Here is a 19,572-nt window from a genome sequence, read left to right as displayed (position 1 = left end):
ACTTCTCCAGCAGCCCCCATATATGGCGTGGAGACTCCTGCTCCTGGGGGGGGGGCGACCTGCCCATGGAGGGGGCTGGCTCCTCCCCAACCACCAGCTGCCCACAGCCTTAATCCCACTATTTAGCATCTGGGGTTGGCTGAGGGGAGGAGATGCTGGGGAGGGCAGGGCCCTGCCCTCTGGCAGCTCTGTGCAGAGGCTGTGAGGGTTGGGGCCACGGCTGCTTCTCTTGGGGGAACTGGGGATGGGTGTGTTCCAGGCCCGCCCAGAGTCTGACCTCGTCTGCAGGATGTGCTCCAGAGCTGAGTGTTATTAGCCTCTACCCGTTCCCCGGCTTGAATAAAATTAGGTTTCTAATTCTTTTGGATTACTTGGAATAATTTTGTAACTGTACAAAAAGTCCTAATGGGAGTCATCAGGAACAGCGTCCCCGGATATCCCTCCATCATCCGTGGGGGCGGCAGGTTGGCAGCTCGCAGTGAACCTGGCCGCAGAGCGTCCTCCTAGATTGCTCCTGGCCATGTGCAGAGTGCTGCCGTCCCCCACCCAGCCGCTCCCTCCCCTAGGTCTCATCTGGTTTGCTTTGTCGTTCCACGGAACTCAAGAGTTTAGAACGGCTGAGTTTGCTTTTTCATTCAGGCTTGAAAAAAATATTTGAAGGGTTCATAGGAGGAAAAGGCCAATTTCTCCTGGGACCCCAGGCTGGTGGGGGGGAGGTGGTGAAAAGCTTTGGGAAACACAGAGAGAAGCCGGTTCAGCTGAAGCAGGTGTGGAAGTGGGAGGAGCCGTCTCTGGCCTGCAGACCTGGCTGGGTCCATGGGAGTTTAGAAGTGTGTTCAGCCACAGAGACAGAGCCTCAGTGAGCTTCCCGCAGGAGGGCAGGGCCTGACCCAGCTGTTTTTCATGTGCAGAAGGGCAGAGCAGGGAAGTGGGAGCATTTTGGAGCTTAGGTCCCAGGTGGGCCTGGGAGGCCCCGGCAGGTGAGGCGGGAGAGGGTGCTGGCCATGGTTCTGAATGTGAGCCCGCGGGCCTGGCTCCTCAGGGACACCGGCCGAGGCCCTTGGAGCTGGCTGGCGCTGGGGAAGGGGCTGGGTGGCCAGCACAGGTACCACAGCCCCTCCCCTGGACCGCTCGCTTCCGTCTCCAGATTTAGCTGCTGGTGCTCCCGGGGTTCTTTCCTCCCAGTTAGCATTCTTGCCGGCGTATCCAAGAGGGTCCTCTCTGACGTGCGTTGTTTAATTAGCTGAAAGCCGAATTAATATGGCATGGCCCGAAATCAGGTACTTCATCGCGGGCAGCCCTATCTGAGCCCAGACAGCGCTGCTGATCTGAGTGAGGGGCGTCAGCAGCTTCTGAAAGAAACACTTGGGGATGGTGCGTTATCTTCTCTGATGACAAAAATAATACACACCCATTGTAGGAAGTTGGGAAGATGCTGACAAACACAGGAAGAACATTTGTCTCCCTGATTTATTTTCAAGCATCTGTGCCCATCTAGGCATTTTTTAAACAAGATAGGATGCAGACTTCTATCATCCTTTTCCGTGTTAAAGATGTACTGTGGAATTTCCCCATGGAATTAGATGTGTGTGTTTGGTGAGTTGCTGGGCTTTGTCTCTGAGAAGAGCTCCTTGGGGGGGAGGTGACGAGGGTCCCGTCCTGACTCCCCTCACCTTGTGCCCTTGGTGGCTTGGGAGGAGACAGTGGCTGTGGGCTCTGGCCTGGAGAGTGGATCCCAAGCCCATGCCTAGTGGCCATCCAGGGGGAGGATGAGGACTGGCCCAGGAGGGGCTGTGTTAAAAAGATGTCCACCTGGGGGTGAGCTGGCTGGAAGCGTGAGTGGAGTCCAGGAAAACGCCCACTGAGATGTTTTTAGGGGACCATGTGCCAGAGCTATGAGCCCTGGGAGCATGGGGACAGGGCCAGCCCAGGAGCTGGTTAGAGGGTCTTCAGGAAGAGTCTGGGGGAGACTGACACTGGGGGCATCAGGCCTGGCTGTCCCATCAATCTCAGGGGGCAGCAGGGTGGGGAGGCCGGGGTGCAAGGGGCCCTTGATCAGGGGCACCGTGTTGGGGTGGCCTGAGCACCTGAATGGGTTCCTGGGCTCGTGAAGGGAACGTGGGATGCTGTTCTGTGGGGTGTGGTCCTCCTGACCCCCCTGTTGAGCACTTTGCCCCCAAGAGCTAAGGTCTCCTCGGCAGATGACAGGTTCTGCTAATTGTGTCCGGACCCCGGAGCTCACAGCATAGCAGTGCCGCCTCAGGGGACCCCTCCTCACCCTGCTCCTGCACCAGGCTTCCCTGTGATTGTGCGGACGCACTGTCCTTCCCCAGTCCTCTGCCGTTCCTTGTGGGGCGTGGCCTTGTGTTTTGTGAGCTGCATCGGCCGCATTGTGAGTTCACGTGTGGCCAGGGTCCCCAGAGAGGGCCATGCCCCTCCTGGTCTCAGGACCCTCATGCTCTGCCTTTGGAAGCCCTCTGGGTCCCTCTGAGACACAGGCCTCCTGTCCACGGGCCCCTTCTTGACCCCTTGCTCCTGTCCTTTTCAATGGTGTTTGGAGACAGTGCGGCATGCACCATTGAGCCTTGTCTGAGTGGGGCTGTGGGCCGCTCTCCAGCCGGATCGACCTCAGGGGGGCTGTCTTGGTCGTCATGTGTCAGGATGCCTGCCCCACCCCTCTGTGTGGGTTCTGGCTGTGTAGTTGGGGGCCAGCTGAGCAGGGGAGGAGCTGAACGGACCCCTGCTTGGAGGGTACCAGCATAGCAGGGCTGGGCAGCCTGTCAGAAACCTGGGGACAAGGAGGAGGCAACCCTATGATGGATGTGCAAGCAGAAAAGAGCTTCAGGCAGTAAGAACAGTGTGTGCAAAGGCCCTGGGGCCAGAAAGCTGGCTTGGGGAGGCTGAGAAATAGGAGGGGAGCGAAGTGCACTTCCTATGGTCTCGGTGGGGGGCTGGGGGTCCTTGAAAACTTGGGGCTTCTGATGGGTGAATGGCTAGGGAGACATGCAGGACTCCTGACCTGCGTAGCTCCCTGTCCTGAGAGAGCCCCTGGCCAAGGCCTCAGAGGGACACTGGCCATCCTGGGGTCACTGGCCAGTGGGGGGCATCAAGGGGTCCCTGAGAGCACCTCCCTGCCCTGGGTGTTAGAGGAAGGGGCGTTAGTGTGAAAGGCCTGGCTGAGGAGTGGCCCTGGGGGCTGGTTGTGGGAGGGGCTGGAGTGGGGTGGGGGTGGGGTACAGGCAGGCCAAGGCGGGGGCCTTGGTGCTGAGCCAGAGGCTGGACCTTCTGAGGAGCTGGGGCCTTCTGGGCTGTGGCTTGCCAGGCACGAGGCATGTATTGAGCACTTGCTGTGTGCGAGGCACAGCCCCAGGTGTTCACCTGGCACCTCCCCACGGCCTTCGGCTAGGTGGGTGCTCCCGAGAAGCTTCCATCCTCGGATTAGCAGGCTCAGGTGGGAGGCCGGGCTGGCCTAGGGGGTCGGGGGGGTGCACCCATGGGTGAGCCTTGGCTCCAGAAGAGGGTCTCGGGAGGGTGGCCTCCTCCTCCATCCAACCCTGGCGGGATCTCATAGTGATCCTTCACGTCTGGTTTAGGCCTGGAGCGGCTGTCAGCAGTCCGGCTCTCCGTCACTCCTGGGGATTGGAAGTGGCAGTGGGCCTGGGAGGCAGAGCAGTTTATTAGGGGCGAAATTAGATTCCGGGTCCTAATGGATGAGGCGGGCAGGAGGCTCCTGGGGGCCGGGCGGCGAGTCTGGACTGGAGGGCCTGCGGTGGCCTCACGCTGGCTGATGCTCGCTCAGCCTGGGCCCCGCTGGGCTTCTGGGCCACGCAGCCCCCAGGGAGGCACAGACGTACCGTAGTTTCTGCAGGGGAGAGGGTGCTCAGGCTCCGCGCCAAGTGGCCGCAGCGAGCTGCTCCAGGGCCTCCATTCTCCCATCTGTAAGATGGGTGAGAGCATGTTCTGCCTTTAGTCATGCGCCTGGCACATAGTAGCCTGGCTGTGAATGCTAGCCGGTGGGCGGGGGGGGGCTTGCTGTCAGAGACCCTTCCCCACCTTCCAGAGAGCAGCCGGTCAGGGCTGGGGCGGTGGTGTGCCTTCTCCCATCCCTGCTGTGAACTCTTAAATGTTTATTTCATTACATATGGAAATGAGGTTAATAGCCCCGGCCATCCCTTGCCTTAGTCTTTGGGGGCAGCGAAGGCGTCCAGGGTGTGGGCCCGGCCGCAGGGGCTTTTGTCCTGCCTCTGCTGAGCACCCTCCCTGTTGACCCCAGGAACGAGGTGGCGGAGGCTCTGCCCTATTTTTCCGGAAAGTAAATATTCCGTGCTGTCAGATGGGGCGAGGGTGTGGGAGGGGAGACGGAAGCAGAGGAGTGTCTCCCTGGAGGTGGGGGCCGCCCCCCTCAAGTGCAGGGGCAGGCTACACACACGTGCACACCGGGCGCACACCTGCTCGGTGCCCCCCACGACCGGCCGACCTGCGCGTCTCCACCGCCCTCCGTCCCTCGTCCCTCCCGTCAGCTCCTGTCTGCTCTGGGCCCCGCCCTGCGCCCGCGCCCCATGCCTCAGAATCCCAGCACTCAGACTCCTGCCCGGCCTCTCTGCTCGGAGCTCAGGCTGTGGCTCAGGTCCCTCCTGACGTCTGGCTGAGGTCTCTCCTGCTGCTGGGTGAACACAGCCGCTTGCCATGGGCCCCGGGCGACGCTGGCAGGCACCCAGGCTGGGTGCGCGTCAGACGAGGGGCTTGTCCCAGGCGGCGCTCCCTCTCCGGGTGGCCCCTTTCCTCACTGTTGAGGTGAGCGCCGGCTGAGGCCCTTCTCACCTCCCCCGCAACCTCGTGCCTCCCATCCTGGCCCCTGGAACCTGGGGCTGGCGACTGGCTGCTGGAGACACTTGTCTCCTTGGCAACCACTGCTGGGGGGATTCACGGTGATAAGCCTTCTCGGGCTGTGGGCGAACCACCCTGTCCTGGCCCTGGGGATGCCTCCGTTCTTTCCCCGCATCCCGGACAGTCCCCAGGCTGAGAAGGCCCTGCAGAGAGCAGACTCGGGGGAGCCTTGCAGCTAAGGAAGGGGGCTCCCAGCCTCGGGGCGGGTAGAGCTGCTCACCTGTCCCTGTCGGGTGGAAGCTGACCAGCATCCTGGGCCCGCAGAGCAAAGATTTCTCTCTGAGTTTCTCCTCACGAGCGCGTGGGTCCTCCGCGGCCTGGAGGGGTCAGCACTCTGAGCACATGGCGTGCTTCGAGGGGACCCACGAGGGTGCTGGTGGTGGTCCCTGCACGCCACCTCTCCCCACACCTCCCCCAGGGGCCAGGAGTGGGAAGAAGCGTCCCTTCCTGCCATAGTCGTCAGGAGCAGAGACTGAGGGAAAGGCCTGCGGGAGAGAAGGCAGAAAGAACATGGCCACTTTGAGATCCCTGAGCGTCAGCGGCAGGAAGCTGCAGGTCTGCCCAGGGCCCCACACCTGCAGCCAGGTGACCCCCACGGGCTTCGGTGATTCTCCCCTATTGCCCTGCAGGAGGGGGGCACCTGTGTCCAAGCTAGCCCTTCCCCCAGGCTCCCCAGGGCTGGACCCACTCAGGTGTCTGCGTCACCGAGGACACTGTGCTCGGGCCCCCTACTGGCTTCCCGAGCCTCAGTTTCCCCATGTCTAAGATGGGCATGAGTGTGGATGTCACCAGGGGGCTGGCGGGGGCTGCGGTCCCTAAGGCGCCTGCAGACAGGAAGGTGCCTGGAAATAAACATTCTCCGTTGTTCAGCTCCGTGCAGCTGGGGGTCGGGGACGTAATCGCCGTTCGGAGGCCTTCCTCTCTGGATCTGGGGGACCTCGTCCTGGGCCTGGAGGTTCGGCTCAGTGGGCGGAGCCCTCTCTCCCTGGGGATCTGCTCGTCTTCGCTGCGGCCTCACGCCCTGCCTGCCCCCTTCCCCCGCCTCTTCCGGAGTGTGCACCCCCAGCCCGCCTGCCGTCTGTGGCTGTCTGTTCTAAAACCTCAGAAGCAGGGCAGCTCGGGGTCGGCTCCGCTCACCTGGCCGAGCGGGAGCGTTCCCATTGTCCGGCTTTGGGCTTTTCTTCTCCGGAGTTGTTCTGTGGCTCTGGACCTCCCAGCCATGGCCTGCTGGGAAGGGCAGCCCATCCACAGAGCACAGCCAGGCCATTCCGGAATGTTCCAAGATGCCGGTCAGAGCCGCCCACGGGAAGCAGGGCTGACAGGGCCTGGTCGCCTTGGGACTTGGGCTTTCTCTTTTTCACTTCAGGGGAACGTTTTCTCACAGCGTGAGTCTGAGCGTGGAGTCCGACCTCCCCCACGCGGGTGACAGCGGCGTCAGCCTCCCCCTGCCCCATTCTTCCGTCTGGTCAGGTTTGCCCTCTGCTGAGTCCCGGAACACGCATCTTCCCTGTTTCTGGGCCCCCCCTTGTGCTCTTCCCTTATCGCCTCTTGGCCCCACCCACTCCTCTTCACCTTCATGGACACCTCCTCAGGGAAGCCTGCCAGATTGCACGTCTCCCCTTGGCTCCCTGCATCTCTGCACTGAGCCAGGCTGGGTTGGGTGCCCTTCCTCCCGTGGGTGATACGTTCAGCCCCTGCCATCACCCAGGACTCTAGGGTCCTGACCCAGAACCTGGAGCCTCTGCGTCCTCTGTGCCAGGCAGATCCACCCTGCGTGGGTGCGACTTCCCCACTGACTGAGTTGAGAGAAAATACCACCAGGCAGAGAATTACAAATATATACATAAAGCACATGGGATATCTGGATGTTTTTTTCCAGGGCTCACTTAATTGAATAAATTGTCTAATGAAAGGAAATTAATTGTGGTTTTGAAATGTGACTGCTTCTTCGCTCATGTCCTGTCTGCGCGGCGGGCTCTGGCTTCTCCTCTTTATCTGTCAGTGCTTCTCTGCGGGAGCTGGGTGTGCGCCGGGCCCCCTCCCCAGACGCGCTCCCAGGGAGGGTCTTCGGGGCACACGGGGCAGGGCTGCCCGAGGTGCGCCAGGACCCGGCCGAGGCTCAGAGCTGCTGGTGCAGCCCGACTGGTGCCCCAGCAGGACCCCAGCAGGACCCCAGCGGACCGGGTGGGGCTGGGCCTGCGTTAGCACCCGAGTGGCTGGGCTCCGGCCGGACCGTGCAGCAGCCGCCATCTGCCACCTGGGAGCCTGGTGGTCTCCACTCCTGGGTGGCAATAACACCCAGGAGGGGAGTGGTGTGCGGGCCCCTCTCTAGCTCCCCACACCACGTGCTTCGTGCCCCTCAGGAGCCCTGGACCTGGCCCTCAGCCTCAGGCACTCTGCTCCCCGAGACCCCAGCCTCACACTGTCCCCCTCGGCCGGACCCCCTGGCTGCTGCGTCGGATGGGGCCTGGCGTCTGCGTTAGCTGCACGGTGCCTCCCGGCTCCCCTTTTCGGGGACTGACGGGCCTTCTGTGCACCCACCAGGCAGGACCCAGATCTGGCGGCCAGGGCCCTGGGTGGGCGTTCGTGAAGGACCGTGCTAATTGGAAGACAGGCCTGTTCTGTTCCTGAGCCTAGAAAGGGACGACTGTGTGCAAGGAAGAGGACACAGACCTAATGAGGGACGTCCTCGGGGCAGCCGGCGTTCCCTCTCCGAGTTCTGGGGACCTTCCCAAAGCCCGAGGCTGCTGAGGCGGGTGTGGCGGGCGGGGTGGCGTGCAGTCCTGGGGGGCGCTGCAGGCGTGGGTGCGGGGCTCGGCCCCCCTGTACCCCTCCGTGCCGCCGCTGACCGCCCTCCGCCTCGGCCCCAGGTTCCTGCTGGTCTTCTCCTGCCTCGTGCTGTCGGTCTTCTCCACCATCAAGGAGTACGAGAAGAGTTCGGAGGGAGCGCTCTACATCTTGGTGAGCCCCTGGTGGGACGTGCGGCCGCGGAGACGGTGGCCGGCGGTCTGTCCCCCAGCCCCTTGCTGCGGAGCCTCTGACCCCCAGACCTGCTCCTGCATGAGCCTGGCCTCCCCTGCAGAGGCCCCCGTCCCCTCCCACCCGTGGCCCCTGCTCTCCCGGCTCCAGCCTGGTGGAGCCAGGCCCGTCCAGCCTCCCCTGCTGACATTAGCGAGCGACCTTGAAGTGTCCACCGGCCTGACGGTCACAGTGCCCCCACCTGCTTCTCCCCAACACCCAGTCCGCCCTGCCGCCCCTCCCTGTGTCCCCGCAGCATCTGACAGCCCACCCCAACCCCATCCCGTTCCCACCTGCTCACTAGAGCCTGAGGGCCCAGGAGGCCCCCTCCCCGGGAGGTGTGGGGAGGTGTGGGGTGTTTCCCGAGGTCGTGGGCGCGGGGCGGGGGCTGAGAAGCTGACAGCAAATGACAGGCAGGGGCGGGCGCCATGGCAACCACAGTGTAATGTCTTTGTTGCTGTTGGTGACGGAGGGGCGGCAGGAGGAGGCCGATCCTGTGTAGCGGGAGCCGCAGAGCGCACTCCCCTGCCGGCCCTGCGCTCTGGCTTGGGGTGTACGGGCCTCAGGGAGGCCACACCCCCTTGCAGTTACCTGGGACCCTTCCTCAGCTTTGACCTCTGTGCCCCCCCAGCTCACCCTGGACAGACCCCCCACACTAACACCTGCTCACTGGACGGACCCCCCCCACTAACACCAGTTCACACTGGACGGACCCCCCACACTAACACCTGCTCACCCTGGATGGACCCCCCACACTAACACCTGCTCACTGGACGGACCCCCCACACTAACACCTGCTCACTGGACGGACCCCCCACACTAACACCTGCTCACTGGACGGACCCCCCACACTAACACCTGCTCACACTGGACGGACCCCCCACACTAACACCTGCTCACCCTGGACGGACCCCCCACACTAACACCTGCTCATTGGACGGACCCCCCACACTAACACCTGCTCACTGGACGGACCCCCACACTAACACCTGCTCACTGGATGGACCCCCCACACTAACACCGGCTCACCGAGGACCGACCCCTCCACACTAACACCGGCCCCCCCGGACGGGCCACCCCCCCCACCCCCAGCAGCGGCTCGGTCCCTGCCCTGCCCCGACCGGCACGTGGCTCAGTGCGGCCTCTCCCGCAGGAAATCGTGACCATCGTGGTGTTCGGCGTGGAGTACTTCGTGCGCATCTGGGCGGCGGGCTGCTGCTGCCGGTACCGCGGCTGGCGGGGGCGGCTCAAGTTTGCCCGGAAGCCCTTCTGTGTGATAGGTGAGGCCGGAGTGGGTGCAGGCCGGCTGCCAGCCCCGGAGAAGCCGAGTGTGCATGCTGGCCCGGAGGCAGGCCGAGACTGCGGACTGGCTGCTTCCGGAAGTTTCTTCCACCTGCCCTCTTGGCGTCCGCGCTTGTGGTGAACACCGCCTGAGCGGCGGGGGGAGGGGAGAGGGGGCGGGACAGCTGCTGCCCAGGGCAGGGCTGGGTGGGGTGGACAGTAGTGCTGTCCCCTTGCTGGCCCTTTGCATGTGCCTCCCGTCCGTCTGTCCATCATCCTGGGGGCCCCCTCGCCTGCAGCCAGAAATGGAGGTGCAGGGGGCCAGCCCTGCCTCGAGCCCCGCCGTCTCCCGCAGACATCATGGTGCTCATTGCCTCCATCGCCGTGCTGGCCGCTGGCTCCCAGGGCAACGTCTTCGCCACGTCGGCGCTCCGGAGCCTGCGGTTCCTGCAGATCCTGCGCATGATCCGCATGGACCGGCGTGGTGGCACCTGGAAGCTGCTGGGCTCCGTGGTCTACGCCCACAGCAAGGTGAGCGGTGCCGCGTGGGTCCCAGGCCCTGCTGGGTGGGGTCCAGGTCAGGGCACACAGGAACCAGCCCACCCCCGCTTTCCCGGCGTCTTCCCGTGAGCTGCGCGTCCCGCTCGGCTCTGTCCGGAGCAGCGCTCCGCAGCGTGCTCTGCGGTCGGTGGGTGCGCGGGGTCGGTACCCCCAGACACCGGCCCCGGAGGCTGGGCTCGAGGTGGCCGCGTGAGGGGCCTGCAGCCCTGCGCCCCAGCAGGAGCTCGGCGATCCTCGGCGTCTGAGCCCTGAGCTGGGGGCTTGGTTGGTGGACAGGGCGGGTGTCGGTCCCCAAGGTGCTGAGATGCTGGCCCCCCAGCCCCTCCAGGAGCCTCCTCCACGCTCAGGGAGATTGTCCCAAGTGCAGCCTGAATGCTTGTTGATTGCTGGGGGAGCGCTCCAAGCCTGGGGGACGGGGTGTGCTGGGCTTCCGCGTGGGGGGCGCCCAGGTCCAGGGACCACCCAGCGCTGGGACTAGAAAACCAGGCGCCCGCCCCCCGCCCCGTGCCCAGGGCCACGCAGCCCAGCCGGTGCTGGCCTGGGCGGCTGGGGGCGCTGTGGGGACACAGCCCTGCAGACGCCGAGCCCGTAGCATGCCTGCCCAGGGTGGTGGGCCCTCCGCGCCGCCAGGGATGGGTTGGGCAGGACGCTGCCTGCTGGGGCCGGGCGGCTGGGACGTGAGCCTTTCTTCTAGGAGCTGGTGACTGCCTGGTACATCGGTTTCCTGTGCCTCATCCTGGCCTCCTTTCTGGTGTACTTGGCTGAGAAGGGGGAGAATGATCACTTTGACACCTATGCTGATGCCCTCTGGTGGGGCCTGGTGAGTCCTGGCCGCTGGGTCATCGTCCTTCCCTGGGGGTCCTGTCCTGCCCACCGTCTGCACCGCCCCCCCCCCCCCAGGATGTGCCCTCTGCCCCCCGGGCATGGACAGGAGCCAGGAGGGCTCTCTCTGGGGCCACCTGCTGGCCAGTCGTAAGCAGGCTGCCCAGGCTGGCAGCGGTGGGGGTGCATGGCGGGCGTGCAGGTGGACAGAGGCCCAGCTCCCAGGGAGCCTGTGCCTGGCTCTGGCTGGTCATCGACCTTCCTTCCTTATTGGCCACCTGTGTGTGAGACCTCTGTGCTGGAGGGGAGGAGGGGGCGGGAGGGACAGGACAGTTTGAAAAAGGGACACCGGAGCCCCTGGCTCTCCTGGGCTCCACCTTCCAGGCTGCCCCACCCAGGGGAGGTCTGGAGCCTTTGGACCCACAGCCCCTGCTCACAGCCGCCCAACTCCCAGGCTCCTGGACGGCCCCTCTCCTGTCACCCGCCTCTTCCTGGGCCACCCTGAGTGGGGCCCCGTGTTTGTGGAGTGTGCCTTGTGGGGACCAGGCTGAGCCCTGCGGGCTTCACCCCCAGTAGCTGGATGGAGCTTGGCCCAGCTTCTCCTGGCCCGTGTCCACAGATGTCCCCAGGCAGGGCGCTGGAGGGCCCCTCCTTCGTGGGGCTCTTCCTGAGGGAGCTGAGCACTTGGCCTGGGGGTGCATGGAGGGTCATACTGGGCCACTGCCTCCTGGGGCTCTAGACCCCCTGCCACAGAAGCTGGCTGTGTGGCCTTCGGCAGATACTTCACATCTAACGGGGAGAAGGAATGTGTAGCTTTTCCCCGCATTTAAGTGAGAATGTAATTTATTTGTAATTACTGTATTGATTGCCGGGAGGCCTGGAATCTGTCCTCTGATCCAGCGTGCGGGAAGCAGCGGGGGCGGGCCCTGGCCCAGTGGCTGGTGACGCGGCCTGTCCCGCCGCCGGCCTTGTGCATGGACCAGTCCTCCCATCTTTGAGAACTGAATCGAAACTCTTATTTGAGTGTTTGACCGAAGTAGTGCTTGCATAGATGTAAACAGGACGAGTAAACAGTGGGCAGGTAACAGTGAACGTGCAGCCCCTTCCTGCCTGTGGGGAGGCTTTTGTTGGGGGTTTACCTCCATATTCCCAAATTACATGCTTATGCTGCTGTTCCCCGATTGAAGCGTTAGACCTTAATTATCCACCTGGTGCTGTGATAGAGTGAGGTTCGGCCCCTCCGCTGTCCTCGTCATTCTAGAAAGACGTCCTGCCTGAGCCCCCTTCCCTCTGCTCTGCAGGCCTGCACAGCTATGGGGGGCCCTGGCCGGTGTTGGGGGGTCCCCGCCCTGGGTCCCTCCCAAGCCCGCCCCAGTCTGACCTCACTTTGGAGGAGCAGGCTGATGGCTCTGAGACCTGAGTGTCTGTGGAAGTCCCACTTCCCTGCACCCCAGCTGCTGGGGGCCACTGAGGGTGCATGGCCGTTCCCTGTGGGCACTTCGGGGACCCACTCCCATGCGCTTCTGGAACGGGGACCTCAGGGAGGCGCCCTCCTGTGCACGTGCTTTTGCCACCTGGACCCCCGAGCCAGTCCGTCTCTCTCCCTCCGGGCCTGACGACACCAGCACGGACTTCAGGACCTTGGGATGTGTCCTCTGGTTCCTCTCAATTTCCTCATGTGTTTGTCCAGCTCCTAGGAGACCTCCCCAACCTTACGTCTCAGCCAGTTTGATTTTCATTTCATTTTCAAAATTCCTTTGTTTTATGGATAAGATTTCTTCTCTCTGTGGGAGGATCTTGGTGTCTTTGAGATCTGCCCCCTGGAGGGCTTTCTGCAGAGCTTGGGTCCACCTGCACTGTTGCCCTTCTCATGTGGTCTGTCCCCTGGCCTGTCCCACCCCTGCCGGTGTGTCCCCCTACCTGCCCGTCCCCCTGCCTGCCCATCCGTCCCCCTCCGGTCTGTCCCTCACTCCTGCCCTGGAGTGGAGGAGGGGCTCGCTGGGGCTGGGGTCTGGAGGTGCCTCCCTTCGGCTGGGGTCTCTCACCCAGACTCCCGTCCCGCGAACTCTGGGTTTCTTCCCGCCTCCTGGCCCTGAGCCCCGTCCTCCAGGTCCTGCTCCTGCCCTTGGGGCTCCTTTCCACAACCTCAGCTGTTACCCAGCAGAGTTTTTGGAGGGAGTGGTGATTTGAAGTGTCTTTTGTCTTTTTTAAAAATACACTTATACTGAAAACCTTGGTAATCGCACTTGGTGAAGTTCTGACCAGGGGATTTTGTGGTGAGGAGTGGATCCCCTTCTGGCCCACGCCCACTCCCGGCTGCCCTTCCTCATTACTGGTGCCTTTCCAGAACCTTCTGCACAGGCCCGAATGGGGACGGTGCCCTGTTTCTCACTGTGTGCACACAGGCCCAGAAGTCCCTGCCGTGATTTATCCAGTGTTGTTTCCCAGACTCCACGGTGGGGGTTAGGTGGGCTCCGTGCACTGGAGTGTGGGGGGCGGCCCCCAGGGGCGCTGACAGATGCCCGCCCCCATTGGCAGGTCTGGTGGGAGCCACCTGGGGCTCGCCCCGTGGGCAGCGGGCCCTCCTGTGTGCCTGAGGCCCCTGTGCGTGGGCATTCCCCGCTGTGCACCAGGGAGGCCCGTCCTGCTCCCCGCATTGCGCTGGGGCAGCTGACGCTCCAGCCGCACCTGGGGGAGGGCCCTTCCCGCACTTCTGGCCTCCGCTTCTAAGTCGCCCTCCGAAGTCCCCCATCCTGTCTCCGTCGTCTGTCCCCGGCCTGTGGTTCCTGCTCAGCCCCATCCCTGCCCAGCTGCTGGTTCTTTCTGGGCTTCCTGGCTGCTGCCTGACCTTGAACCCAGAGCGGCCGCCCGCCCCCTCCGTGGGAGGCTCTGACGGGTGTGGAGTGGGAAGAGAGGCTCCCGGTGACCCCACACCCCGCCCTGGAATGTGGGGCAAGAGGAGGGATCCGGAGAGTTTGGGGATGGTTGTTGCGGGGATGAAGGACGGGGATGCGGGCCCTGGCCTCACTGGGCCTCGTGTGGGTGGCGTGGGAGGGCTGGCCTCTGTGCCTGTCCAGCCTGTCCTGAGGGCAGCTCTTTGTGGAAGACCGCTGGGGGCTAGGAAGAGCGTCCAGGTCAGGGTCATGGCCTCCACGGTGGTCGCTGCCAGGCCTGGCTGAGTGACCGGCCTTGCTGTCCCACAGATCACCCTGACGACCATTGGTTACGGGGACAAATACCCCCAGACCTGGAACGGGAGGCTCCTGGCTGCAACGTTCACCCTCATTGGCGTCTCCTTCTTTGCTCTTCCCGCGGTAAGTCCTGCTGCCCCTTCCTGCCCTTGGTGGGGGCCACGTGCAGCCCCAGGCACCTGTCCATTTGGGTCCATGGGACAGGAGCACTGCTCCCAGCAGGGTCCCCAGCACCCCAGGAGCTCGAGGCGGCAGGTCTGGTGCAAAGAGGCGCCCTTTCAGGGCTGCCCTGGCTGGGGGCTGGTGGCTTCCGTGACGCACCGTGGGAGTACTCTGACCGTCCTCAAGCTGTGGCATCTGTCGGTCACTCTCGGGCCTCCCAGCCCTATGGGACTGGCCAGTAGGGTCCTTGTGGCCAAGAGCAGTGCTTTGCAGTGACACGGATCCCTCGTCAGGTCTCTAGGGGACCCTCACAGAAGGGGCAGGGCAGAGGGGTGGCTGGTGGGGGGACACTGCTCTCCTACGTGGCTGCTCACCAAGAACCTGGGCCCTCACCTGCTTCAGTGCGGACAGTCAGGAAGGAGGATGATCTCCGGGTCCGGGCGTGCTCCGGGTGGGCGCTGCCATGCTCCTGCAAGCCAGAGGTTTCCTTTACCCTAAATCCAAGTGTTCTCCCCCAGCTAGATCCCCACATGATTAGGGACTGAGGAGATGGGGAGGCAGAGCCCACAAGGCCCCCAGCATTACAGGCCAGGGTGGGAGTGGGGGCTGTGGCCCCCGGCACATGGTCTGACTCTGATGACTTGCAGGGCATTTTGGGGTCTGGCTTTGCTCTGAAAGTTCAAGAGCAACATCGGCAGAAGCACTTTGAGAAGAGACGGAACCCCGCGGCGGGCCTGATCCAGGTGAGTCCAGGTGGGCCCCCCCGGGACCAGGGGAGTTCCCGGCGGGCTCCTGCCCCGTCTGGGAGCGGAGCCCCGGTGTCTCCCCTGTGTGGACGGGCCACAGCCCTTTGCAGGAGCACGGTGGGCGGGGACGTCAGGGCAGTGTGTTGGGAACCAGCACAGACGCCTGCGGCCTGCAGTTGTGACAGCGCGGGCCGTGGCCGTTGTCCCGTGTGGGCTGTGGCCATTGTCCCGTGTGGGCCGGCGTGCTGGCTCAGCCACGCTCTGTGGAGACCCCTCAGGGAGCCACGCAGCCCATCCCACTGCCTGGGGCTCAGAGGCCCCTCGGGGTCCAGCTGTACTTCCTGAGCTGGGGCGTCCGAGCAGCAGGCTGCCCGAGGGCCCCTCTCCAGAGCTGGGGAGCCGGTGGACACAGCCCCGCCCTCCCACGTCTTTCCTTTTTAAAGATGGGGTCGTCCTCAGGGGCATCCTACTTCTCAGTTCTCAGGAACTGAATCAAAATCTTACATCAGCCAGGGGCGTGCGCCTGAGAGCTGCCGCCCAGCCAGGAGCGTGTGGGTCTAAATGCCCCTGCCGGGCCCCCTCCAGCCTTGCCCCTCCCCCCACCCCCAGCCCTGCCCCCCGCCATCTGCCCCCCACCCTGGGGCACTCCTGGCGTGGCTGCTGGTGTCCAGGGAGGCAGAAGTGCGCCTCGTTCTGGAAGTGTGGTGGTTTGCTTTGACCTCTGACAGCCCCCAGAGGGTCAGCTCAGGGCTTTACCTGGAAACTGTCTGAGGGGTGGAGTGGCCGCCAGGCATGCAGATGGTAAAAGGTCACCGGTGGACAAATATCAAAGGAGTAGCGGCATGTTTTTGAAAAACTCATCTCTTGTTTCTTTATGTGATTTAAAAGACGAATGCACGAGGCAGCATTCACAGAGCCCCATTTCTGGCTCCCGGCGAATCGGCCGTGATTGCTAGCGGTCACAGCACGGGGTGGGGGGCAGATGGGGGCGGGGAGCAGAGCCTGTGAGCTGTTGCGGAGAGGCGGGTGCGCATTCAGACTAGACTCCTGTGGGTGTGAGACGCCAGTTGTCATCCACAGGTGACATTCAGAAAACAGCTTTTAAAACTTCAGGAAAGGGCAAGAGAAAACCTGACCCCCCAGGAAGGCAGTGGGGGGGGCTCAGAAGCACACGCAGCAGGAGGCCTGTCCGTAACCACGTTACACGGATGTGGATTGAAAAAGGCAGAGGGGGAAGAACAGATTTAAAATCTACCCGGCCGTATGCTGTCTGTGGGAGACTCACCCCAGGCCCCAGGACAGTGACAGGCTGAAAGTACAAGAAAGGAGAGAGATGTTCCCGGGAACCGTGGCCTCTGAGGGCCACGGTCTAGACTGCGTCCGACCCTGTGACGGGAGACAAAGAGAGTCAGGACACGTTGACAGAAGAGTCGGTCCACAAGGAACAGTGACAACCACGTACACACTAACGCAGAACCCCAAAGTATATGCAGCAAAAACTGACAGAATTATGGGGTGAAACAGACGTTTGTACGATAAGAGCTGGAGACCTGGACGCCCCACTCGCATCCTGGATGGAAGAGCCCGGGAAGCAGAAGACCCGGTCCAGGAGCCAGCTGCACCTGCAGACATCCCCAGGACAGCCCAGCGCGTCCTGCCCGGAGCACAGGGGACATTCCCCAGGACGGACCATATTTGGGGCCACAAAACAAGTCTCAAACCACGGTGTTGCAAACATCCAACGGGAAAGAATAGTCTCTTCCACAAATGGTGTTGGGACGACCAAATATCCAATTTTAAAAGAATAACGTTAGACTCTTACACAGAATTAACTCAAAATGGGTCAAAAACCTAAATATAAGAGCCAAACTCTAAGGTTCTTAGAGGAAAACAGGTGTAAATTTCCATGGCGTTGGTTTCTCAGATAGGAAACCTAAAGCACAAGCAAAAGAGAAAAAAATAAATACATGGGACTTTATCAAAATTAAAACGTTTTTGGGGCACCTGGGTGGCTCAGATGGTTAAGCGTCTGCCTTCAGCTCAGGTCATGATCCTGGGGTCCTGGGATCCAGCCCCACATTTCTCCCTCTCCCTCTGCCTGCCACTCCCCCTGCTTGTAGTCTCTCTCTAATAAAAAATAAAAAATATTTTAAAAATAAAATACAAAACTTTTGTGCTTCACGGGACACTGTGAAGAAAGTGAAAAGCTAACCCATGGAATGGGAGAAAATATTTGCACGTCATATTTCTGGTAAGAGTCTAGTATCCAGAACACATAAGGGACTCCCACAACTCAGGAGCAAAAAGACCAATTTAGAAATGAATTTGAGCAGACATTTCTCCAAAGGAGACCTACGGATGGCTAATAAGCACGTGAGATAAATGCTCCCTATCATTTGTCATCAGGGAAATGCAAGTCAGAACCATAACGAGCTGTCCTCACACCCCCTGGGGCGACTGAAGTGAGAAATGTAGGAAAGAACTGGAGGGGATGCGGAGAAGTTGGAGCCCCGGTGGCTGGTCGCGGGGCGCGCGCCTGGTCGCGGGGTGCAAGCGGCGCAGAGAACGGTGGGGTGGTCCCTCGGGGGTCTGCGTTACCTGAGGACCCGGCAACCCCCGCCCCCCGTACAGACCCCAAAGAACTGAAAACTGATGTTCAACCAAAACCTTTTCCACGATGTTTGCAGCGGCGCTATTTCCAGTGGGGGAAGGCGGAAAGCAGCCGCGCGTCCCGTGCGTGAACAAAATACGGTGTTCGGTACAATTGAACATTATTCGATCATGAAAAAGAGCCAAGGGGTCTTGCAAAGGTCTTGATACCGGTCACCACAGGCCGGGCGTTGTGTGGTCGCGCGGAGCGGGGACGTCCAGCGCAGAGGGCGGGGCGCAGGTGAGCGCAGGTGGGCGCCGCGGGCTGGCGGGGGCCGGGCTCCCGCAGAGCAGCTGGGAGGGCGGCTGCGCAGCGGCGGAAGCGCACCTGTGCCCACCTGTGCCCGAGTCGCCAGCTGAGGACGGTCTGGGAGCCCAGCAGCTGGCTCTGCGCTCAGGCTCCCTCCCTCCCTGAGCACCCCGCCACTGCCCGGGGGAGGAGCCAGGCGCCCCGGGGAGCTGGGGAGGAGCGCGGCGCGTGTCCCTGGCTCTGCCCCTGGCCTCGGTTCCTGGGGTCACCCGTGTATATACCCAGTGTGACGTACCCCTGAGGGTTGGGGGAGCAGGAGTGACCGCCAGGACAGGTCACAACCACCAGCGGCAGGGAAGGCAGGTCAGGCTGGCTGCACTGGCGTGTGTCCGGCCTACAAAGGGTAAACTGAGGCTGGCGGGGGCTGGGCCTGGGGGGCATGTGCAGGGGCGGGGAGCGCAGGGAGGCGTCTGACCCTGGCCGCTTCCCCTCTGCAGTCGGCCTGGAGGTTCTACGCCACCAATCTGTCCCGCACGGACCTGCACTCCACGTGGCAGTATTACGAGCGCACCGTGACCGTGCCCATGTACAGGTACCCACTGCCCGGCCCGCGTGCGCTGCATCGCCTGGGATTCATTTCCTGTTTGTTCTGAAACCCCATTTTTTGTTATTCATGATTTTCATTGATTTTTCTTTTTTTTTAAACAACGTATGTACTTTTCAAGGAGTTCTGTGTGTGATTTATTTCGCAGTATTAATTTTGTTCTTTGTTTTATAGCTCGTGGCTCTTATTTCTCACCTCCATCCACCCCTTTGCTTAGCTTCCTTGCTGTCGGTCGCATTGTTTGTGAGCATTGCGAAGACAGGCCCTCCTCCCCAGAGCTCCTGGAGGTAAATGCCGGCTGCGTCTGGCGGTGGCCCACAGTGTGGAGCCCAGCCCCCGCAGGGCCAGCCCCAGAGTGTTGGAAGTGGAAGGGTAACCTTGACCCTGTCCTTCAGCGAGGACAGTGTGGGGGAAGGGCCACGTCGAGGCTCCAGGGCCAGGAGGCCCCCCCACCCCAGCACAGAGCACGCAGACAACACACAGGTGCCCTGCGGTGGGAGGAGAGGGCCGGGAAGCCCTCGATGGGGGCCGCTGGTGGAGGCAGAGCCCGTGGCCCCGGAAGCCGCGGGGTCGCCAGCAGGCAGCTTCCCACCTTTTCTTGAGGGCGGGCGGCAGCCCAGAGCGAGCGTGTGGCCACCCCCAGGGTACGTCTGTGCCAGGCTCTGGCTTAGAACAAGGTCTGGGGTGAGAGGGGCTGGGGACCCTTGGGGTGAACACCACCCTGCTGGCCTGCCCTCGCCTGGGGCGTGAAGCTGAGCCCTGGGGCTTCCCAGCCCAAGGAAGTCCCTTACCTGCCCTGGAGGTTTCCACCCTAGGCTGGGCGGCCGGCGTGGGGCGAGGTTCTAGGCTGGGCCAGCGTCCCCCTGAGGATCCCCAAGTCAGTGGTGGCCAGGCAGGGGATGCGGCCCCACCCCTCCTTCAGCACCCATCCCACCGGGCACTTTCTGGAACATCCACTTAGGGACACACACCTTCCCTGGGAATGCTGAAGGCTCTTGCTTTCCCAGCCCCCTGCCCCAGCCCTCGGGCCTGAGCAGGGCGGACCCTCGTGCTAATTTTCTTTGTTCTGTTGTTTCCCCCACTTTCCTTGACCATTTGGTTCATTTTCTTTTTCTTATCCCGTTCTTTTAAAATTTCCGTTCTTTTCCCTTTGTGTGTGTGTGTGAAAACACTTGAAAGCTCGCAAACTCAAACCTACGGGGCCTCCAGGTAGGAGATGCATGGGACGGACAGCGTGTGTGGTGTGATTGTTCTCTGTCTGGGGCTGGTACAGGGCTGCCCCGGAGCCCCCCCTGGGCCCCCCCCCCCCGGTCTGCAGAGCAGGGCTGCTGGCCAGCACCCCCGCACCCGTGCCCAGCCTGTGTTCCCCACGCCGGGCGCAGGTACCGCCCTGCTCTCCCC

The 19,572-nt window shown here is 62.5% G+C and overlaps 1 protein-coding gene across 16 annotated transcripts in view; it reads left to right on the top strand.

The window, feature by feature from the left end:
- The window catches only part of KCNQ2 (potassium voltage-gated channel subfamily Q member 2), a 54,417-nt gene that overhangs the window by 7,926 nt on the left and 26,919 nt on the right, over window positions 1-19,572 (top strand). For 11 of the 16 annotated variants that reach the window (XM_036084929.2, XM_036084871.2, XM_036084899.2 and 8 more), the window contains exons 2-9: window positions 7,758-7,848; window positions 9,059-9,185; window positions 9,542-9,717; window positions 10,442-10,567; window positions 13,773-13,883; window positions 14,570-14,665; window positions 18,065-18,159; window positions 19,351-19,380. In XM_036084929.2, coding sequence (XP_035940822.1) covers window positions 7,758-7,848; window positions 9,059-9,185; window positions 9,542-9,717; window positions 10,442-10,567; window positions 13,773-13,883; window positions 14,570-14,665; window positions 18,065-18,159; window positions 19,351-19,380 — 852 coding nt within the window. The remainder of the gene's footprint in view (window positions 1-7,757; window positions 7,849-9,058; window positions 9,186-9,541; window positions 9,718-10,441; window positions 10,568-13,772; window positions 13,884-14,569; window positions 14,666-18,064; window positions 18,160-19,350; window positions 19,381-19,572) is intronic. The other 5 variants (XM_036084946.2, XM_036084880.2, XM_036084983.2 and 2 more) reach the window with 1 other exon arrangement.

This window comes from Halichoerus grypus, chromosome 10, assembly GCF_964656455.1.
Source record: "Halichoerus grypus chromosome 10, mHalGry1.hap1.1, whole genome shotgun sequence".
NCBI lineage: Eukaryota > Metazoa > Chordata > Mammalia > Carnivora > Phocidae > Halichoerus > Halichoerus grypus.
This window is presented reverse-complemented; position numbering and strand designations above follow the sequence as displayed.